The sequence below is a fragment of the Podarcis melisellensis genome (assembly GCF_964234715.1).
Source record: "Podarcis melisellensis genome assembly, chromosome: 12".
Lineage (NCBI taxonomy): Eukaryota > Metazoa > Chordata > Lepidosauria > Squamata > Lacertidae > Podarcis > Podarcis melisellensis.
In genome coordinates, this window is record NC_138544.1 from 54,548,980 (window position 1) to 54,572,739 (window position 23,760).

A 23,760-nucleotide genomic window follows, 5' to 3' on the forward strand; every position below is an offset into this window, starting at 1 on the left:
AAGGGGGAAAGAACCCCAGAACTGTATTGCTAGGTAGACTCATACTTGTGCTGGGCCTTGGGGTTAACCTGAGCAACACGGTCCAGGTCTGGTCCTGAATCCAAGGATTTCACGAGGAGTCCAACAGGGCCAAGGCAGGAAACCAGGCACGGGGTAAGAGGCAGGTTCCAGCAATGTTGTTCCCGCAACCTGGGGCGGGGTCTGGCAGCCTTTTATCTCTGATGGGGTAACGACCGGTCCTAATCCCCCAGTCACTCATGTCCCTGTCTCGCCCGAAGGCGAGCCCTCCTCCTGCGAGTACTCAGGTCTCTCCTTCTCTCAGACCTGAGTCTCTGCAGCTTGGGAGATGCCAGTGGGTTACTAGACCCAGAGGCCGCCTCAGCCTCCCCTGACCCAACTGGTAGTGGAGCAGCTGTAAGTGATGGCCCAGCTGGAGGCAACGAGGTCATCCCCACATCTGGAAGCCAGGGCAGGCTCAGGCCCCTGACTCGGCCCAGCTGGTGCTTGTTGCAGGGGAACCTGTGCAGACTGGGGCTCTTCAGAATCAGGACCCAGACTCGGTTCCGATGCCGCCTGAGGCAGAGGATCCGGTGCGGACCGAGATTCCTCTGGTTCTGAGTCTGAGCCCGAGTCCCAGGCCATCACAATACTATCCTTGACTGAGGTATCGTGGATGATCAATATGGAGCGGGTCCCCTCCTCGCAGAGGTCGTACTTTTGGCTCCTCTGAATCTCTTTGCCATCCTTGCGCCTCTGAACGTTGCTCATCTAAAAGCCCCACTGCCTTCTCCTCAAGAGCCACCCTGAACAGAACTACCACTGCTGCTGCTGTTTCAAGTTCTGAGGAAGAATTGACTTACCTTTCACCACCAAGTTCGCTGTGGACTTTGCTTTGCCAATGGCAAACTGAATGGTGCCTGTCATCTCTACGTCAGTCTTCCTCAGAATCAGGCGGTGGAGCCTCCTCTCCTGTTCTATCACAACATCCTTGCCGGCCTGCAGGAGTTCTCCGCGGAGAGACCATTTAGGGGGCTTGACAGACTCAATGGAGATTTCGCACTCAAACCTGGCTTCCGCTGGCTCACTGACCTCCACATCCCTCAGCTCCTTCACAATATTGATGGATTGCTCTGAGGACAAGTAGGAGCCAAAGAGAAAAAGGTCAAATGTCCATCCTGCTGCCTCCATGCAGACCATGCTACCACTCAGTGGATTTGTAACTGGCTGTCTGACCGAACCCAAAGGGTGCTCATCAATGGTTCCTCTTCATCCTGGAGAAGAGTGACTAGTGGGGTGCCACAGGGTTCTGTCTTGGGCCCGGTCTTATTCAACATCTTTATCAATGACTTGGATGATGGACTCAAGGGCATCCTGATCAAATTTGCAGATGACACCAAACTGGGAGGGATGGCTAACACCCCAGAGGACAGGATCACACTTCAAAACAACCTTGACAGATTAGAGAACTGGGCCAAAACAAACAAGATGAATTTTAACAGGGAGAAATGTAAAGTATTGCACTTGGGCAAAAAAAATGAGAGGCACAAATACAAGATGGGTGACACCTGGCTTGAGAGCAGTACATGTGAAAAGGATCTAGGAGTCTTGGTTGACCACAAACTTGACATGATCCAACAGTGTGACGCGGCAGCTAAAAAAGCCAATGCAATTCTGGGCTGCATCAATAGGAGTATAGCATCTAGATCAAGGGAAGTAATAGTGCCACTGTATTCTGCTCTGGTCAGACCTCACCTGGAGTACTACTGTGTCCAGTTCTGGGCACCACAGTTCAAGAAGGACACTGACAAACTGGAATGTGTCCAGAGGAGGGCAACCAAAATGGTCAAAGGCCTGGAAACAATGCCTTATGAGGAAAGGCTAAGGGAGCTGGGCATGTTTAGCCTGGAGAAGAGGAGGTTAAGGGGTGATATGATAGCCATGTTCAAAGATATAAAAGGATGTCACATAGAGGAGGGAGGAAGGTTGTTTTCTGCTGCTCCAGAGAAGCGGACACGGAGCAATGGATCTAAACTACAAGAAAGAAGATTCCACCTAAACATTAGGAAGAACTTCCTGACAGTAAGAGCTGTTTGACAGTGGAATTTGCTGCCAAGGAGTGTGGTGGAGTCTCCTTCTTTGGAGGTCTTTAAGCAGAGGCTTGACAACCATATGTCAGGAGTGCTCTGGTGGTGTTTCCTGCTTGGCAGGGGGTTGGACTCGATGGCCCTTGTGGTCTCTTCCAACTCTATGATTCTATGATTCTATGTAGTGGTGGCTTATTAACAGCTATTTAAAATCATCATAATGTTGAGATTTGAACATTGCTGGGCTCCTTGGTCCAGCTTAGGACAAGAGGAGCAGGAAATAAATATTAATATGCAGTAGCATATTTTTAAACCCTTCAGCTTGTCCACTAAGAGCAAAACTAGCCAAGTTCTGACTCCTCTTCCTGTTGTTGTAGGCCCAGAGTGGGTAGCCTGTGGCCTCCACGTCAATGTTGCTGGACTACAAATCCCATCACCCCTGACCATTGGCCATACTGGCTGGGCTGATGGAAGCTGTAGTCCAGAAACAGCTGGAAGTCCACAGGTTCTTTATCCATATTGCAGACAGACTTTCTTTGTTGGTTCTCTTTATTTCCCCACCTCTGACCGTGGCAGCAAATTATGCAACACAATGATACATGCAAATATTGGGGCAGGTGGGGGGGGGGAGTTGACCCAAAGCTGTCATTTTCAGTGGCAGACCCATGTCAATCATCAAGCCCAGCTCTCTTGTGGGGTTGCAATTCTAAACACATTTAACCTGACACATCTTTTGCCATTAAAAAGACTTAGATTGTAAGGACAATTCTTATATACTATGATATGTTCTTCTGGAATCTTTTGGGTTATACTGACACTTTATTGGTACGCTTTTTGCTGTAGCTAGGAAGTTAGGGCGATCAAGATGTCTGATGATTTGAATTTTGTTGAAAGGGCACTTTCCCACAGGATATTATGCAGATCTCCGATGGACTGATTCCTTTACTCAATCTGCTCAGTTCCTTCCATAAAAAAGGGCGTAGAACCCAAAACACAATTCATGTATGTGGCAGAGAGAAGTACGAAGCCTCTTACAGCATGGGGAGGTCCTTTTAAGTAATGTCAGTTCCTACATTTCAAGTTGTGTGACTAACATTCTGGATCAACAACAGGAGAAACTGCCATGTGAAGCTATCCTAATGTTCTGGGGTAAGGTTCAGCAATAGTAGCATTTTTACCATCAAATCTGCTTCAACCTCAGTTCAGAACCAGCAATGCAATGAACCTGGCTCTAGTTCAGTAATGTCTATTTGGTCACCTGCAGGTGGGACCCAAAACTGCAGACCAATATTTATGTATGCAACTATGGCAACTTATTACCAAACTTAAAACCATGGAGAGACCTGGTCTGAACAAAGACATTGGATTCTTATCTCATTATACATGACAAAGCCATTTTTCACCTTCTCACCCCTTGCTTTTTCCTGTAAGACCTATTGCAGTCGTTAAGAGTCGTCAACAGGCTCATCACAGCTATCTGCCAATCACCCATTCCCACCACCCTTCTGAGTAATACCCCTCCCCACCTTCTCACTATATAGAAGGGTCTGGTGACTTCTGTTTCAGTGTATCTGAAGAAGGGTGCATGCACACGAAAGCTCATACCAAGAACTAACTCAGTTGGTCTTTAAGGTGCTACTGGAAGGAATTTTTTTGTTTTGACTATGGCAGGAAGGTTATCGGTTGCCAAAAATTGGAAAAGCAACAGCGTCCCAACTAAAACAGACTGGCTATCTAAAATGATGGAATACTTCCATATTGCCGAACTAACAGGGAGGATAAGAGGAGATATGGTACAACAAGTAAATAAGGAGTGGGCTATCTTTAAGGAATACCTCAAAATTTATGTGGAAAAAGTAGAATTTCTGACAGATATTGAGTGAATCCAGAAAACGATTAGAGTGAAAGGAGAGTAAAGTCAAGATAGAAGAAGAGATTAAAGAAATAATGAAATGCGTTTAAGCTGGTTGGAAAAATAAAATAGCATAACAAAAATGGCTGGAAGTCAAATCATTTGGTAGGTGTCCATGTGGGGTAGGTGTGTAGGTACAGTGGCGTAGTGTGGGGGGTGCAGGGGGGGCCGGCCGCACCGGGCGCAACATCTGGGGGTTAGGGTTAGGGGGCGCAAATCCATGGGTTAGGGGGTGCAAATTACTTGCCTTGCCCCGGGTGCTGACAACCCACGCTACGCCACTGTGTAGGTATGTTGATATGTATAGTATAGGTAGGTATTATATAGAGTAATGTAGGTATGTTTTATGTTATGAAAATAAGGTAGTGTGTTGTTTATATGTATTGTGTAAATGTAAATGTATGTGTTTTATATGTTAATAAAATTAAATTAATTAATTTTAAAAAAAAGAACTGGGCAAATATTTTGCCTGCATTTCCACAACACCTTGTCGGGAAAGAAGGGCAGGGGTGGCAGGAACAAGCCTGAAATCTAAATGATGCTCTCTTGGCTATGGGAATTCCACCCACCCAACTTGCGATATTTAGATAAATGGTGTGACTACTCAGTTTCATGGGTCCCCTCCACATATTCCAGCTGAGAACAAGTTAGTACCTTCCACGTAAAACTGAGCACTGCTTTTGTCATCGATGGCATCGCAGGTGTAAATGCCTTCATCAGCAAACTCTGTCTCGTTGATTATGAGCTTCCTGTAGACCCCGTCGCTGACAATCTCATACTTCTGGCCAGGTTGGATCAGTTTGTTATCTTTGTACCACTTGACCTCAGCATTGCGGCGAGACACTTGGCACTCCAGAAAGCCCCGATGCTTCTCAATTGCAATCTTTACACGGAGAGGTTTCACAAACCTTACAGGCAGTTCTAAAGGACGACAAAGAAACATCATTACTAGTACTACTGCTTTGAATTTATATACAGTCATAAGTAAAGGTAAAGGGACCATTAGGTCCAGTCGTGGCCAACTCTGGGGTTGCGGTGTTCATCTCGCTTTATTGGCCGAGGGAGCCGGTGTACAGCTTCCATGCGAACCAGAGCAGCACACGGAAACACCATTTGTCCTCCTGCCAGAGCGGTACCTATTTATCTACTTGCACTTTGACGTGCTTTCGAACTGCAAGGTTGGCAGGAGCAGGGACCAAGCAACGGGAGCTCACCCTGTTGTGGGGATTCGAACCTCCAACCTTCTGATCAGCAAGTCCTAGGTTCTGTGCTTTAACCCACAGCGCCACCTGCATCCCTATACAGTCATACCTCAGGTTAAATGTGTTTCAGGCTGAGCGTTTTCAAGTTACACTCCGCAGCAACCCAGAAGTAATAGAGTGTGTTACTTCTGGGTTTCACCGCTCATGCAAAATGACGTTACACGCATGCGCATAGTGGCAAAACGCGACCTGCGCACGTGCAGACATGCAGTTGTGCTTACGTTTTACTCAGGATGCGCACGGGGCTCCGGAACGGATCCCGTTCACATCCAGAGGTACCACTGTAGTGCTTTAGGAAGTTCAAAACATTTGATATTCATTTTCACCTGGCGCCTAAAAATGTATAATGAAGGCACTAGGGCAAGCCTCCCTGGGGAGAGCATTTCACAAATGGGGAGCCACTGCAGAAAAGGCCCCGTTCTCGTGTTGCCATCTTCCCGACCTCTCATGGAGGAGGCACACAAAGAAGGGCCTCAGATTACAATCACAGGGTCTGGGTCGGTTTATATGGGGAGAGGTGGTCATTGAGGTATTGTGGTCCTGAGCCGTTTATGCAATTCACCAAACTGAAGGTGCGTTTTTAAGGAAGACCAATAAGCCACACTACATGACAATACCACCATAATTACCTTTTACTTTAAGTTTTGCCCGGGATTCTGCTTTCTCAGCAACAAATTTGATTTCTGCTGAATCCTCCATCTCCACGCTTCTGTAGACTAGCGCGTAGCTTTTCCCTGTGAACAGAGACACAAACTCACAGTTACGGGCCATCAGTTTTGAGATCTGCTGAGTGTACCACACCTTAGGCACCTGCTCCTTAATCCCGTTGTAGCCTCTCGTACTGCCCAAGAGGACACGGAAAGCACATTTTTAGTAGTAAATCCCACAACATAAGAATCCCCTCACCCCTAGAGGACATGGTGTAACATCCATTTCCTTAGCCCAGAGAATCATGGGGTTTATAGCTCTGTAAGTAGACTAGATACATCCATCTGAGATTTCTTAGCACCTTTGTCAAACAACTCTTCCCATAATTATTTGGGGAAAGCCACAACATTCAAACTGGTATATAGTCCTACCTCGGGTTACAGACCCTTCAGGTTGCATTTTTTCTGGTTATGGAGCCTCTGAAACCCGGAAGTACCGGAACGGGTTACTTCCAGGTTTTGGGGGTCGTGCATGTACAGAAGCACCAAATTGCAACGCACGCCGCTGCGGGTTGCGAACATGCATCCCACACGGGTCACATTTGCAACCCGAACTGTTATGTTGTGGGTGAACATATCAGACGACACAGCGATTCTTCAAACAGCTCTTGTTTATTCACAGGCCAGAACAGAACTGAACTGAAGGGTTCTGCCAGCCTGCTTATATAGAGCTCCACTAGAACGCAACAGTAACCATTTTCTGTAACTATCCAATCACTGAACGTCACTTTCAATCCCTTATTTGCATATGTGGACCTGAGTGAAAACTATCTACAGTATCCCCCTGCTGGCCCAGGGTGAGAACTTCAGTACATTACACAAACGTCCACTGTATAACTGATATGCATGTGATCTGAAGGTCTGCCATCAAGCTTTAGTTATGCAAGAGACCTAAACAGTTCAGACTCGCTTTCCAGTGGTCTTCCCCCACATGCCATTCCAACAAGAAAACAAATCCAATGTTTCTACTCATTGGCTGTCCCCTTTCCTACCGTCCTGACGCAACCTGATGTTTTCTCCGGCCCGGATCTTGTTTTCGTTGCTGAACCACTGGGTTTCAACCTCGTCGTGTGAAATCTCACAGGTGAAGGAAGCACTCTCTTTCTCGCTCACCTCCACGTCTTCCAGTGGCTTCACTATCTTGATATCTCGGGCTAAGGGGTTACAAAGAGGTATTTACTGTAAGATATTTGCTCCTACTGAGTTCTGGAATAAGTTGTACCCAGGCGAAATGTTTTCCCTTTGGCCTACTCCTCTGTCCTTCCTCTTTCTTTCTTTCTTTCTTTCTTTCTTTCTTTCTTTCTTTCTTTCTTTCTTTCTCTCTCTCTCTCTCTCTCTCTCTCTTTCTCTTTCTCTTTCTTTCTTTTTTAAATTTTATTGCAAATATGTACAAATCAAAACTCACAAACTTGAAAAAGGAAAAAGAAATTAAGAAAGGTTACAAAAAAAGAAAGAGAAAAAGGAAAGGAAAATGGAAAATGGAAAATGGAAACATAAATAAGTATCATACACCTATACAGTTAAGTCTTAAAGAAAAAAGAAAATCATAAATAAAACGACATTAAGTCATTCATTATTAAACTAATACTTTACAGATCAAACACATACATTTAAAAAAATTACCTCTTCCGTGTCATCCATTTTCCTAATAAACTGACATTTCTTAAATATTTCATTTTTTTCATGTTTTTTGTTCTTTGGGCTTCCGTCAGTCTCACAACAGTTTGTTATTCCTAATTGAAACTAACTTATCTGTATTTCAGTGCATCCCTCATCTTGGTATCAGGGAGTTGTTGTTTTTTACTTTTGCAGAGTTATTCTAGACACAACCAGGTCTTCACTTCTGAACCTTGACTTATCAAATATTTACTTAGGTACTCCCATTCTTTCTTAACTGTCTTATTTGACTTGTCTCTTATTATATCTGTCAGCCCTTCCTCTTTTTTCTTTTAGCTATGAGTAGGGAGGCACTGTGAGTCGGGACACGGGTGGCGTTGTCTAAACCACAGAGCCTAGGGCTTGCTGATCAGAAGGTCGGCGGTTCGAATCCCCGCAACGGGGTGAGCTCCAGTTGCTCGGTCCCTGCTCCTGCCAACCTAGCAGTTCAAAAGCACGTCAAAATGCAAGTAGATAAATAGGTACCACTCCAGCGGGAAGGTAAACAGCATTTCCATGAGCTGCTCTGGTTCGCCAGAAGCGGCTTAGTCATGCTGGCCACATGACCTGGAAGCTGTACGTCGGCTCCCTCGGCCAATAAAGCGAGAGCACTGCAACCCTAGAGTACCAGGCCACTGAGCAACACAAACTTTCTACCTGTGACCTTTATCCGTCTTCCTTCTCACTTGCAAGGCACCACCTGATGCAGTAATGAAATCTTAATAAATACACATGTGAATCGGCCTGATGACTGGGCAGCGTTTTAGGCAAAGTCATTTGGAAAGGAAAAGATTGTCGTTCTTCTCCCTGAAACATACCATGGACCACCAAGATAGCTGAGCTCTTGTCGTCAACAGCATCGCACATATATGTCCCTTTGTCTTCAAATTCACATTTGTGAATTGTGAGGCTTCTCGTGGTCCCTCGTGCAAAGACTGCAATTTTTTTATTTGGCCGAAGCTCGATTCCATCCTAAAAGGAAGAAGTCCAAATCAGGTTTTAACAGACTCACCAAGTTTCTTAACTGCAGTGTTTTTGTCTCACCAAAATCAGTGTGGAACAAGAAAGTATTCCACTGTTTGAAGGTACTATAATACTTTCATTCAAAACTCTATTTGGACAGGATATAATTCACACCTGAGGCCCCATTGGAGATTTGCCAGAATTTAATAACTGCCATTGTGTTCCTAAGAAAGATGCCACTGACTCTAGAAAGTCAATGTCAGATTTGAGAACGAGCAGCGCTTGTCATGTGAATATGCCAACAAGAACAAAGTGTGTTCTCCTTCATGTTGCGGTGGGGGCTAACAAGACACTGGGCAGGGATAGAATTGGCCACCATTTCATTGAATTTGCTGTTGCTGGGGAGATTTAAATGTTGCCATTTCGTGATTGACAGCCATAGCTTTTAAATACCCTGCGCACAGTGGAGGGGCATGGATTGGCTGTGCCTGCCCCTCCAAAATGCTGCTGCTGCAAGGGTTTTCCGTTAAAGGAACCCAGGGGCTCACCGTACTTCTGTCCAAACCCCTGTCAAGGGGCTAGGGCCATGCAAGAGCCCCTGGGAGCATTTGGGGAGAGGTGAGGCATGGTTCCCAGTCCTGTCTCTCTCCCCAAAATGTTTTCCCTTTACTGACTTCGCAAGCAGGCGAATGGTTGGGATATGAGTACAACGCAGCTGCAAACTAGTAGCTCGATGTTTACATCACATGATTTGGCTAGTCCTGGGAAAGAATTCACAGGACTTTGTTCTGTGTGTAATATGAGACCTTCCTGTTGCGCATGTGAAGGAAGTCTTACTGAGTTGCTTGGAGGAGACTGAACGAAACGGACATGTTTTTGTACAGCTGTAAAGTCAGAAATAAACCGTAGAAATGTAATAGACTTTCTGGCTATTTTCTTTCTCCTGCTGGTATGCAAGGAGCAAAGGGGGTGTGCATCTTCCACGCTGGGAGATGTCGCCTATCAAGATCTCCCTGGACTTGCGGGGATGCCAGCCAGGGTAGATCACCGGTCAACAAGCCCCGGGAACCTGAGAGGGGGGCCAGCCTCTCCCGAGGGGGCTAGTTTTCCAACACGAATGTCAGTCTGTCCCCATGCGGGGTCAGATAGTCGCAACCAACGCCTAAGCAACCACTCATATCACTTGTAATTTTAATAAAGTTGTGGCCAAAATTATGCCCAAAACCTTAAAACTAAAATCTTGTGTCAACTGTGTTTTATTGGGGGTGTCTTGGGGACCTCGACACGCAAGAGGAGAGACTGTGTCATACATTTCCAAGAGGAATGAGGTTCTTGTAATACAATTTAGTGCAATGTTTCAGTGCTTCTGAATGTCCAGTCTTGCTCTGATTATTACTGTTATGGGATTGTGGGCTTGAGCTGAAAGACTTTGGAGGTCTCTTAATGAGTCAGTGATTCCCGGTTCTGCATTTTTTGCAGATGGGTTTTCCATCTGTGTATGTTGCTTGACGCATACCAGGTATGCGTGGACTTGTAATTTTTTCTGGCTAAGTTGCTCCCTATGTTATGAAGATTGGCTGCCTTTGACAATAGCTAGCAGCTGTTCTAGAAGCGAGTGTGTCTTTCTCCATTCCTTGGCTGGGTGCGAAATCATCAAGCTGTCTGTGTAAAAATGCTTAAACAGGCAGCTCAAACTGAGAAAGATTGAGGGTCAGAAAGCTGAGTTGGAGCTTTGCAATATTTTTGGATATCTGTTGGGGTGCTAAGCACCTATGTTCAAGCTACATATTTGTAAGTAAACACAAATACTACACAACACCCTGAACTTTCTGCAACGGAAGAGTCCATGTGACACATCGGACCCCATTTCCTTAAGGTAGGAAAAGTCACATGGCAAGTAAATTCAGTACCTTACGCCACTTGACATCTGCATTAGGCCTGGAAAGTTCACATTCGAAGGTTACTTCATCCTTGTTCTGAGCATTAATGTCTTGCAAAGGTTTAATTATTTTTACGGGCCGTTCTGCAAAAAATAAAAACAACAATGGTAGTAGTAGAAGATAATAATAATAAATAATAATAATAATAATAATAATTCTGCCAGTGAAAGAGAACCACCCCACCCCACAATCAGGCATAATAATAATAATAATAATAATAATAATAATAAAATGTCCTTCATCCAAGGATCCCAGGGCAGATTTATTATTATTATTATTATTATTATTATTATTATTATTATTATTATTATTATTATTATTATTATTATTATTTGTATACCGCTCTTCATCCAAAAGTCTCGGGGTGGTTCACAACAGAAAAATAGAAAACACATAGTGAAACAAACACAAACCAATAACCCCTGCCAGCACATTTTAAAACCCAATAGATTGTTAATCAGCCAAATGCTTGGTTGAAGAGAAATGTTTTTATCTGACACCTGAAGATATGTAAGGAAGGCACTAGGCAGGTCTCCCTGGAGAGAGCATTCCACAAATGGGAAGCCACTGCAGAAAAGGCCTGTTCTCATGTTGATACCCTCTGGACCTCTTGAGGAGGAGACACACAAAGAAGGGTCTCAGATTATGATTGCAGAGCCCGGGACAGTTCATATGGGAAGAAGCAGTCCCAGAGGTATTGCAGTATTGCAGTTACCTAGCTATCACAAGGAAGGGTGAAATATACTCAGAGTTGAGTGTTGACTTCATGCTCTTTATTTCAGCTCATGGTAAACAGTGAGTGAATGCTTTCCCCTAAAACCTCTGGCTATATATACATTATTTACACAATGGGTCCCGTGTGATTGGCTGATTCAATTCCCCTCCTGGAGCCTGATTGGGCTGTTCCTGCAGGCCAATCAGGTTGCTGATTCACTTCCTCCTGGAGCTGGATTGGGCAGCTCCTGCAGACCAATTAGGATCCTACCTGCCTATCATTCTAGGATCCAAGCTCAGTACATAACAAAGGGTTTGCCAGCAACCTCTGGGCTGACCTGGGGATGGGACTCCTGTGGTTGCTAGGCACGCCCTACTGCATGCTTCTATTGGCGGTTCACGTTGTGGTCAGAAAAATGTTTGTATGGAACTGATGCTCAATAAAGCCAGTAGGCCCTGTGCTTTGGAGATGTGTCTCATGCACCCAACGAACAGAGTTGCACAACAAAGACATCCAAGATCTGAACGCCTACCTTTCACATTAAGTCTGCCGGTTGTATGAAGACTTTCAGCCTTGAAGGCAACAAGGCCCGAGTCCTCAATTTCAAGGGATGAAAGAGTCAGCGAATGCTTCTTCCCCTGGACACTAATGCAGCAGTTGTCCTTGGCTTTCAGCCTCATGCCATCCTTCATCCAGGTAACTTCCACGTTCTCGTGTGACAGCTCCACCTCGAATGTAGCAGACTGCCCCTCATGGGTATCTACTGGCTGAAGGCCTTTCACCAGTTTGATGGGTCTCGCTTGGGAACAAAGCAACATCACAAAGAATTAGATGTGTCTGGGCCAAAATAAGATTCCCAGGCTTATCATTCTTCCCATTTAAGTGGTGTGCTCAACTGGAAACCGCACCAAGGATTCAACCAGCAAGAAATAGACAAGGGGTAGTGATCTCCTTCAGGCCCTGATTCAAAATTTACAGAGGCATTTGACTGCTGGAATGCTGGACTGGGTAGGCAGGAGAACATTAAGCACACCAGTTTTCTTGTGTGCTTATGTTCTTACTGTAGGAACAAAATAATGAATATTCTGTCTTTTACCTAAGCATACATGATTAACCTTTCTAGGAAAACACCCATAAACCTTCCTGGATTAATAATTAAGCTAAATACACCACTGAGCAGGACTCCCATAGGAGATTCCCACCTTGCTTGCTTCTCTGCAAGCAAAGAAAGTATAGTATAGTGCTGTTTTTTATTTTGAAACCTCTCACAGTCTAGACTTCATAATTTCTAATGTCTCTGTTTCCAAGCATTTGATATTTGGATCCCTAACATTCTGGAAACCTATTGGATGGAATGAGGCATTTCATAATTCTGAACTTCCAAAATGCGTACGATGAATGCTTTCAAAACAACCCAAAATAATATGCACATTTTTGCTGAAGATACATCAACCAGATTCTTGTCCACACCTAATACTTCTAATCTATGTCCCCCTCTTCTATAAAAGTGAGTGTGACTTGCACCCATAGGCTGTTGACTCGCATTGGGCACTGCAATAGGACTTCTGCAGACACAGGTATTGCTGCTTTCTGGTGGCATATTATTAGTGATGAGCAGCATGTATTGAGGCATTCAATTGTATACATAACAAACGGCACAGATGGAAGTCATCCTCACAAATAAACACAGTCAACACCCAGGTAAGAGCTCTTGCAAATGCTTAATGGCTGATTCACACACTTACATGTGTTAGATGTACACCTAAGTTGCTACAACCAGGCTGAAAAAACACAAACGTGTAAATGCAAGAAATATGTGCATCACACAGGTATACTCACTGGGGAACCAGGTATGATGTCATGTAATGTGTGGAACAGGTCTAGAAATCTTTTGACCAAATGTACACCTGTCAGTTCAGGGCCCCTTTTCTGATATTCTACTCCCTTAAGCTTCAGAGTTTGCAGGACAACTCTTCCCCACCCCACCCCGCCACCAAAAAAATTCCATCGTACCAGTTATAGGGATGACCTTTGGACTGGGTCAGTGGATATTCCATCACTCAGGTCTGGGGAATGTGCTTGTAAGCATACTAAGGTTATTTTGAGGAAGAGCTGCTGGGGAAGGGATTAGCAAAAGCACCAACTCCACACACAAGCAAGTGAATGCTTGCCCTGCATTACAGCAAGGAAACAGAGGCCAAAAAAAAGCTTTTTGTTAAGGAAACCAGTCTGACTCACTGAGATTGGTGGGACAGTTAACATGACCAAACTCACTTAATGAAAATATGAAGGGCGTGAACCATGCAGTGATGTGGAAGGATCGGCAAATCTGTCAATTTCAGCCTCTTCCCTTTCCTCATTTCTCCAATCTACAATTCCACATTGGTTTGCAATTTTATTGAATGTTATTTTTTTAAAAGGTCATGCGGATTTCTCCCGATGGGCACTCGTCTGTGTGCAATTTCCCCTAATGTACACATTTTACAAAGCAATTTCCCTTAATATAACAGATTTTGAAATATTTTCACCAATATATACAATTTTATGCACATGTTATCCTAGTATATGCATGTTTGTGTGTGTTTCTTGGCTGGAGAACTGGACTGTAAAAGCCAGAGAAGCGTGAATTTCCCAAACGACAGCTGTGTTTCGGTTTGGGTCTGGTTTCAGAAAAGTAGGTAGGTTTACCTTTAAATGTGAACTGAATCGAATTTCTCTCCCATCCCTAGTCATGTGACTGCTTTTACCATGAATTAAGGAACCACCTTATACTGAAGGAGCCTGTGGAGCTGGAGATTTTGTGTTTTTTCCCACCAAATCCCAGGCAGACTCATGGCTAGGTTATCTTTTGTGTCTCTGCCTTTGATGCTTTTCTGTCTCATTTTAAAATCTTCCTTTACTTGGTTTTTTTGTTCCAGTGCTCATTGCATTTCAGGAGGTAAGCGCTGCATTTGCAAAAAAGCAAACACCCACAAGTGAAGGCATCCAACCATCCCTGACTCACTTTCCACAGCTATTTTTGCCTGGGTCTTGTCATGGAGAGTTTCACAGGAGTAATAGCCACGGTCCCCGCAGGCAGCACTCTTAATCACCAGGCTGTGCTTTGTCCCTTCGGCCTTGATCTCCATGTTGTCACCTGGATGGAGCAAGCTGCCGTTCTTCATCCATTTCACCTCTGTGGTTGGCTTTGATAGCTCTACTTCCAGCGTCACCATCTCCTTCTCCTCAACAATTTTGGCTTCCAGTTTCTTCACGAATGATACTGGCGTCTCTACAGGCAACAAAGACACAAATGCAACATTGTTGGGAGAGCTTTGGAAATGACTACAATTAGGCACGGTTATGGTGGGACGTGGGTGGCGCTGTGGTCTAAGCCACTGAGCCTAGGACTTGCCAATCAGAAGGTCGGAGGTTTGAATCCCCGCGACGGGGTAAGCGTCCGTTGTTCAGTCCCAGCTCCTGCCCACCTAGAAGTTTGAAAGCACATCAAAGTGCAAGTAGATAAATAGGTACCACTCCAGCAGGAAGGTAAACGGTGTTTCTGTGCACTGCTATGGTTCGCCAGAAGCGGCTTAGTCATGCTGGCCACATGACCTGGAAGCTGTACACCCGCTCCCTCAGCCAATAAAGTGAGATGAGCGCTGCAACCCCAGAGTCGTCCGCAACTGGACCTAATGGTCAGGGGTCCCTTTACCTTTTAGGCACGGTTAAGCAGAAGGGGGAGAACATTTGACATAAGCTCCTTTGTATATTACCTACTAAGCAATGTAAGGGTTGCTGCTTCCCATCCCCCAACAACTTTTGTTTCTGGATTTTCACTTTTTGAAATATGGCAACCCTATGTTATGTTTATCTAGCGGAATGAAAAATGCAACATTCTACTGACACACACACACCAAACCCAAAAGTCTGTTGCCCTGTTGTTATCTTTTCATTCAGCAGCCTAACAGCCCACGGATAGAAGCTGTTCTTTACCCTGTTGGTGCGACTAATCCTGCTTCTATATCTTCTGCCCAAGGGCAGGAGATCAAGAAAGTTCCGGCCAGGGTGTGAACCATCCCTGAGAATTTTCCTCACTCTCCTGAGGCAATGTTCTTCCGCTATTTCATCCAGCGGATTCACGGGACAGCCCATAATATCTTGTGCTGTATTCACCACCCTCTGTAGGCACTTCCTATCAGATGATATCAAACCAGCACCGTGATGCAGTATGAAAGGACACTTTCTATTGTTGACCGGTAGAAGGAGATCATCAAAGGGGACAGAATGGACGGTACCATTTCAGACTGCAGGTCTGGAATGCTATTTTTAATTTTTCTCCTGCATAAAACCTCCCTACAAGTAGGAAACTGGCACCACAGGGGAAGGGCTTGCTAGAACTTTTTTTCCTGGTGTACTAGATTTCCACTTGCAAATAGTGTTTTCCCTCTCCTCCACCCACCCCCCGTTCTCTTTTACATCCAGAAACAGAACACAGAAGTCCATTCTATCTCCTTCTGCTGCATGCTTAGTTGCAGCCTTGTAAAATCCACCTAGTGGTGGACATTCTTTGCTACTTTCAACCTCTCACCTTCCACTTTGAGGGTTGCTTTGCTCTCTACTCCTTCCGCTTCTGCTGAGATTGCAGCGGAGTCTTTCAGAGTCAAGTCAGTGATGGTGAGGCTATGGTTTGAGTCCTCCTGGGATATGACATATTTTTTACTGGCTTCGATTTTGGTTCCGTTGCGACTCCACGTGACAGCAGCGTCGCTGGGGGAGACAACGCATTTGAAAACGGCCTCTTTGCCTTCTTCAGCTACTATGTTGTGGAGGCCTTTGACAAACTTCACCAGCCTAGGAACTGGGGGAGGAGATGGTGATTAATTGTCATAATAATGCAGCGCATTCAGCTATGCATATAGAATAAAGGCACATTGGACATCCTCTTATCTTGGGGTCAGTGCACTGATCCATCTAGCTAGGCATTGTGCATCCTGGACGGCAGCAGGACTTCAGGGTTTCAGACTCATATGACATTCCTAATCCTGCCTACAGAAGGAATGAACCTGGGATCTTCTGCATGCAAAGAAGACGCCCTGCAGCCCTTCATCATTGAACATTCACCTCTTCTTCTCATCTGTGTCAAAGTTCCCCTAAATAGGCACCCCTTATTAATGTCATCTTGGCCAACTTGAGGTGGTAAACATGCGCTTGCTCAGCTGGCATGTAGCTCTGGACCACGCCTTCCCATACTTGAACATACATATGGTCCTCATGCAGGACCATAACATGCCTCTTGCACCATCGCCTACTGTGCTTCTTCTTCACCATTGCAATGCCATCCTCCATTTTAGGTGGCCTGTGCAGATCCAGAACCCCATGAGACACACAGCTTTGCTTTCAGAACATCCCCCAAGCCAGGGGTAGCCAACAAGATGCCCTTCATATGGTTTAGGACTACAACCCCTGTCAACCTCAGCTAGCATAGGGTTGATGGGAATTGTAGTCCAAAACTCCTAGAGGCCACCACATTGGGTAGCCCTACCCTCAGCAGACCCCCATCCCTGACAATGGACCTTTGGGTGCCCATCTCTGGATCAGCTACTGACAACACCTTGGAATGTATGTTCCTACCACAAAGACCTGAACCCAGAGCCATACACTTCTGAGCACAATTCAAAGTGCTGGTGCTGACCTTTAAAGCCCTAAACAGCCTCGGTCCAGTATACCTGAAGGAGCATCTCCACCCCCATCGTTCTGTCTGGACAGTGAGATCCAGCGCCGAGGGCCTTCTGGCGGTTCCCTCGCTGCGAGAAGCCAAGTTACAGGGAACCAGGAAGAGGGCCTTCTCGGTAGTGGCGCCCGCCCTTTGGAATGCCCTCCCACCAGATGTCAAAGAGAAGAACAACTACCAGACTTTTAGAAGACATCTGAAGGCAGCTTAGGGAAGCTTTTAATGTTTAATAGGTTATTGTATTTTAATATTCTGTTGGAAGCCACCCAGAGTGGCTGGGGAAACCCAGCCAGATGGGTGGGGTATAAATAATAAATTTATTATTATTATTTATTAATTATTATTATTATTATTATTATTATTATTATTATTATTATTATTATTATACCTGTGGGGCTGACATGAATGCTGCACTTGTCATCCTTGGTTTCACAGCAATAATCCCCCTTGTCTTCTGCCCGGAGGCCAGTTATGACCAGGATACGCTTTTCGCCCGTCTCACGCATCTGGTAGCGCTTGCTTGCTTTGAGCTCCACTCCATCCTTGCGCCAGACAACTTTGCCCCCAGCTTGGCTTAGTTCACAACTCAGAGTCAGGTTCCCTCCGATCTCAGCTTTAACGGGTTCCAGCTTCTTTGCAAACTTCACTGGGACTTCTGCAGTTAAATTGAGTGGAACAGAAAGTACATCAGCACACATACATGTATGATAAAATGGGTGCAAGGTTTGGGTCAAGGAATAACCAGGAAACAATGGAACTGGATTTGGAACAACTTCCACTCTAGTATAATTTCAGCAGGCCTAAAGGATAACAATTTAAAAACCTAATGTCAATGGTATTTAACACCTTGTAAGCCAAGACATCACCTTGCCAACAAAGGTCCGTATAGTTAAAGCTATGGGTTTCCCAGTAGTGATGTATGGAAGTGAGAGCTGGACCATAAAGAAAGCTGATCGCTGAAGAATTGATGCTTTTGAATTCTGGTGCTGGAGGAGACTCTTGAGAGTCCCATGGACTGCAAGAAGATCAAACCTCTCCATTCTGAAGGAAATCAGCCCTGAGTGCTCACTGGAAGGACAGATCCTGAAGCTGAGGCTCCAAGACTTTGGCCACCTCATGAGAAGAGAAGACTCCCTGGAAAAGACCCTGATGCTGGGAAAGATGGAGGGCACAAGGAGAAGGGGACGACAGAGGACGAGATGGTTGAACAGTGCTCTCAAAGCTACCAGCATGAGTTTGACCAAACTGTGGGAGGCAGTGGAAGACAGGAGTGCCTGGCGTGCTCTGGTCCATGGGGTCACAAAGAGTCGGACACAACTAAATGACTAAACAACAACAACACAAATTGAATTTAATATATCAGTTAGGAACAACTCCTTCAGTTTTGGCATCTTCCCTTGCGTGTTATGCTTAGCAAGCAGTTCTCAAAGTATCAGGTTCCGCAGCTCAGCAAGTCCACACTAAGCAATAGGAGGGGTAGGGTACCAAGTCTGTGAACTATTTAAGAAAGATATAGGAAGTGGGTTTTTTTTTAAAGAGCAAAGCTATAATTTTTAAAGGGAGTCTTCAGAAGATTTCTGAGTTGATTTCTAAGATGCATAAACTAATTCTGGAATGGGAAACTGAGGATGAAATGGTGAAAGCAGCCATGATTCATTGGGCAAAAGATGTGGGTTTGGGGTTGGGGTAGACTCAGAGCTGATGAAGCGGCTGGGCCAAAGCCAAAAGGTCACTCAGTTGCGGATATGCCTGGAAGCGAAAGGAAAGTCCAATGCTGTAAACAAAAACACAGTGTTCTCGAAGCTACCAGCGTGAGTTTGAGCAAACTGCGGGAGGCAGTGGAAGACAGGAGTGCCTGGCGTGCTCTGGTCCATGGGGTCACGAAGAGTCGGACACGACTAAACAACAACAACAAACCTGGCTTTTATTGCCGTCAAGTTTAGATTGAGCTGGGCTTGCAAACTGCAGAACATTTAAATAGATTGGGTTCGGCTTGTAAGGCATAGTATTTGGGGCCTGGGAGGGCAAAATCTTTTCTGACTAATACTGAGGTGTGTTCCTCACCTTGGACCTGCACCTGGAACTGCTGCTTATCACTCTTGGTCTCACATGTGTACACACCAGTATCTTTGACATCAGCCACCTTCACAGTCAGGGTCCTAGAGGCCCCGTCTTTTTTCATCTCATACTTCTTGCTGGCTTTGATCTCAATTCCGTCTTTGAGCCATTTGACTTCGGCATCTTCAGGCACCACTGAAGTTGACAGGTTGATGCTCTTTTCCTCCTGAACAACGATCGGCTTCTCTTGGGGAACTTTCCTTTCGAATTTTGCCTCAGGCTCTGCAATTGGTAAATGCCATGCATAAGAACTTCCAGGTTCGCCAAAACTCTAGAGCATGGGTAGGCAAACTAAGGCCCGGGGGCCGGATCCAGCCTAATCGCCGTCTAAATCCGGCCCGCAGACGGTCTGGGAATCAGCGTGTTTTTACATGAGTAGAATGTGTCCTTTTATTTAAAATGCATCTCTGGGTTATTTGTGGGGCATAGGAATTCATTCTCTCCCCCTCCAAATATAGTCCGGCCCCCCACAAGGTCTGAGGGACAGTGGACCGGCCCCCTGCTGAAAAGCTTTGCTGACCCCTGCTCTATATCATGGGTGGGCAGACTAAGGCCCGGGGGCTGGATCCAGCCTAATCGCCGTCTAAATCCGGCCCGCGGACGGTCTGGGAATCAGCATGTTTTTACATGAGTAGAATGTGTCCTTTTATTTAAAATGTATCTCTGGGTTATTTGTGGGGGGTAGGAATTCGTTCATTTTTACCCCTTCAAAATATAGTCTGGCCCCCCACAAGGTCTGAGGGCAGTGAACCGGCCCCCTGCTGAAAAAGTTTGCTGACCCCTGCTCTAGAGCAGTGTTTCCCAACCTTTTTTGGGCAAAGGCACACTTGTTTGATGAAAAAAATCTCGAGGCACACCACCATTACAGCCCCGTGACGTCAGCGCGCAGCGTCACGCCGGGAGGGACGCACGAAAGTGTAACTTTCAATTTTTTTTCCCTCCCCCTTGCCGGGGAACCTCCAAGCTTTGGGGGTGGGGGGGGAGGAGGCAGCAAAGCGAGGGACTGAGGGACTCCTCCAACGACAAGGGTTGGGGAAGAAGAGAAAGGGCTATTCCGCTCCAGTCACGGGAGGGGAACATGTACTGGCCCAACTGGTGTGCGGTCTTCGGAAAGCGGGGTGCGGGAAGGAAGCCTAGGCTCGGGGTCCACCGACCTCGGCGGAGAAAGGCAACAACCGGAGCCGATTACGAGCCGGCGCGTGCGTGCAGCGGCTGGCCTCAAGCTCGGGAAGCTGCGCGCGGCGATGTTGACGCGGGGCGCGCGAGAGCTTGGGGGCGGGGCGGGAGAGAGAGAGAAAGAGTTGGCAGCACCAGGCGCTGTTACTTATTGCGCTGCGGACGCTGCCAGCAACTGCGGTGGTTGTGCGGCGGCCGCCGCCGCAGAACGTCCTCGTCAGTCAGCTGAGCTGCCTGGCGGCGTAGGGAGCAGAGGGGCGGGGCTTCCTTTCTGAAGGAGCTGAGGGTGGGGGTCCTCCGGCGCCTTCGGTGAAACGGCGCCGGCCCAGAGCGCTTCTAGGAGGCTGCCTTTGTGCGCGACGTAAAGCCCTCTTTCCCTCCCTCCAGCCCCGTGTCACATGTGGAAAAGGGGGCTGGATCCAGTGACGCAACTCGGAAAACTGTTAGGGAAGCCAGAACAGGAAAGTGAGTGGGAGGCGGCGGCGCCGCTTTAACCCACGTTTCCTTTTTGAAAGAGAAACCAGTGTTTCCCAACCTTTTTTGGACTCGCTCGCGGCACACCAGGCAACATCTCGCGGCACACTAGTGTGCCGCGGAACACCGGTTGGGAAACACTGCTCTAGAGAACCTCAAATGAAATTTAAATTACCGTATTTTTCGCTGTATAAGACGCACCAGACCATAAGACGCACCTAGTTTTTGGAGGAGGAAAACAAGAAAAAAAATATTCTGAATACCAGAAGCCAGAACAGCAAGAGGGATCACTGCACAGCGAAAGCAGCAATCCCTCTTGCTGTTCTGGCTTCTGGGATAGCTGCGCAGCCTGCATTTGCTCCATAAGACGCACACACATTTCCCCTTACTTTTTAGGAGGGAAAAAGTGAGTCTTATAGAGCAAAAAATACGGTAGGTAGGTTCACCTTTAGAGATGAACTGAGTCAAATTTCTCCCCCATTCCAACAATCGTATCACTTTAGGATTGCATCCTGTTATTGGTTTTTTCCTCCTGCAGAGGGAAAGGGAGCTTACCTGCTGCTTCAATCTTGAAAATCAGTTTCTGGCCAGACGCTTCACATGTGTAGTTCCCTGCATCATTCTTCTCCACCTGCTCCAATACCAGCTTCCGGGAGGTGCCATCAGAGACCACCTTGATTTTTTTGCTAGTACTGAGGGGCTTCCCATCTTTGAACCACTTCACCTGGGTATCGGAAGTGGCCACCTCACAGACCAAAGCAGCACTCTCCTTCAGGACAGCCTTGACCTCCTTCTGCACCTTCTCCTTTTTGACAAATATATCTGCAACCTCTGGAACATAGAGGAAAAGTAACTGAGCATCTGTCGGCGAGGAATTAGCGTCAGCAGGTGCTGCCAGATTGTTGCCGTTTGGGGTGGGATTCAATCACATACCAACAAATTCAGGGAGTGCAGTTAAAGATTGAATGTGCTAAGAGAAATGACCACATTTCTTGCCAGGACCACATAACATCGGTCCTGAGAGATCTGCATTGGCTCCCAGTATGTTTCCGAGCACAATTCAAAGTGTTGGTGTTGACCTTTAAAGCCCTAAACGGCCTCGGTCCAGTATACCTAAAGGAGCATCTCCACCCCCATCATTCTGCCCAGACACTGAGATCCAGCTCCGAGGGCCTTCTGGCGGTTCCCTCATTGCGAGAAGTGAGGTTACAGGGAACCAGGCGGAAGGCCTTCTCAGTAGTGGTGCCCACCCTGTGAAACACCCTCCCTTGAAGATGTGAAGGAAATAAGCAGCTATCCTATCTTTAAAAGACATCTGAAGGCAGCCCTGTTTAGGGAAGTTTTTAATATTTAATGCTGTATTGTTTTTAACACTCGATTGGGAGCTGCCCAGAGTGGCTGGGGAAACTCAGCCAGAAGGGCGGGGTATAAATAATAAAAATTTTATATTATTATTATTATTATTATTATTATTATTATTATTATTATTATTGGGAAATGAGCTGGAAAGTGTGGGATTAACACTTGCTTTGATGCAACGCCATCTAACCTCCACACAGACAAATCTGAATGAATGCTCATTAAAAAGCCAGTATCATCCTTGCAAACAAACCAGGATGAATGCTCAATAAACATGTTGTCTAGAGGTGCCCAACATTACCACTTCAAACCACTCTGTGAGCTCCGTGAGGCCCTTGCATATGGCTGTTTTCAGTTAGACAGGTAATATAGGTTGTGCAGGCCTGTAGCCGAAATTATAGTGTCGCCTTCCTGCAAAGAATTCTGGAAAATGTAGTCTGAGGATGGCATTAAAAGTTCATTTGCCAGACCCTTCATGAAACCTCCAATACTGATGTTATTTCTGGTTTATGTTTGGTCCCTCTTTTGTTGCAGTAGAGTGCAAGCATGCCCCTACAGAAGGCATCAATGCCATAACACTGAGGAACCATCACAGACAAACTAGTAAGTTAACATTAATTACTATGACTGTCACCAACCTAGCAGTTCGAAAGCATGTCAAAGTGCAAGTAGATAAATAGGTACCGCTCCGGCGGGAAGGTAAGTGGCGTTTCCGTGAGCTGCTCTGGTTCGCCAGAAGCAGCTTAGTCATGCTGGCCACATGACCCGGAAGCTGTACGCCGGCTCCCTCGGCCAGTAAAGCGAGATGATCGCCGCAACCCCAGAGTCGGTCACTACTGGACCTAATGGTCAGGGGTCCCTTTACCTTTACTATGACCGTCATTTGTTTTAACTATTTTTTATATCAAATTTTAAATTGTTGTAACCTGCCCTGAGATCTAATGGTGAAGAGCAGCTAATAAACTGAAATAATAATACAGAATGATACAATATGTGGATGGTTCAGTAGTTATCTACCACTAATGTTCTATTAGTGCAATAATGACATGTTGTAGAATACACCCTCAATACACCACCAGCCTGTAGGGATCCTGGTCTTAGGAAGACCATCTCTCATTCTCACCTGGAACATTAAGTTTGAAGGCCAGTTTCTGGTTTCCGGCCTCACAGGTGTACTCGCCAGCGTCCTCTTTCTCCACCTGTTGCACAATCAGCCGCCGGGTCTTGCCTTCAGCTTCTACCTTGAATTTCTTGCTGGAGGTGATCTGCTTCCCATTCTTGAACCACTTCACTTCTGTCTTGGCCTGGGCCACCTCACAGGTGATAGAGACGTTCTCTGAAACAACAGCCTTGATCTCCTTCTGGATCTTCTCCTTGTTGACAAATGCATCCTCAACTTCTGCAACTGTGGCAAGGTGGAGGGTGGAGGGTGGGAGAATATAGGATAAGCAAAGATCAATAACTCTAAGCTCCATTTTATATGGGAGCTAAGTAAAACACTAACATCAGGGATATCACACAGAAGACCCATCTGCCATTTCAGCCACTCTGTGCCTGCAGCAATATTCACACCCTCCCAAAATAATTTGTAAGTCACCTTTGGACAAGTAAATGGTGCCCAAGCAAGACAGAGAGGATGAGTACAATGGTACCTCGGGTTAAGTACTTAATTCGTTCCGGA

At 46.0% G+C, this 23,760-nt stretch overlaps 1 protein-coding gene across 30 annotated transcripts in view; it reads right to left on the reverse strand.

Moving 5' to 3' along the window:
- Positions 1 to 23,760, reverse strand: part of OBSCN (obscurin, cytoskeletal calmodulin and titin-interacting RhoGEF) — a 274,889-nt gene that overhangs the window by 183,994 nt on the left and 67,135 nt on the right. For 28 of the 30 annotated variants that reach the window (XM_081931293.1, XM_081931304.1, XM_081931294.1 and 25 more), the window contains 13 exons: positions 23,203 to 23,484; positions 21,276 to 21,551; positions 19,017 to 19,292; positions 17,341 to 17,607; positions 15,810 to 16,079; positions 14,244 to 14,510; positions 11,772 to 12,038; positions 10,495 to 10,607; positions 8,440 to 8,593; positions 6,958 to 7,119; positions 5,888 to 5,992; positions 4,651 to 4,917; positions 861 to 1,130 (listed from right to left, as the gene is read on the reverse strand). In XM_081931293.1, coding sequence (XP_081787419.1) covers positions 861 to 1,130; positions 4,651 to 4,917; positions 5,888 to 5,992; positions 6,958 to 7,119; positions 8,440 to 8,593; positions 10,495 to 10,607; positions 11,772 to 12,038; positions 14,244 to 14,510; positions 15,810 to 16,079; positions 17,341 to 17,607; positions 19,017 to 19,292; positions 21,276 to 21,551; positions 23,203 to 23,484 — 2,976 coding nt within the window. The remainder of the gene's footprint in view (positions 1 to 860; positions 1,131 to 4,650; positions 4,918 to 5,887; positions 5,993 to 6,957; positions 7,120 to 8,439; positions 8,594 to 10,494; positions 10,608 to 11,771; positions 12,039 to 14,243; positions 14,511 to 15,809; positions 16,080 to 17,340; positions 17,608 to 19,016; positions 19,293 to 21,275; positions 21,552 to 23,202; positions 23,485 to 23,760) is intronic. The other 2 variants (XM_081931314.1, XM_081931300.1) reach the window with 2 other exon arrangements.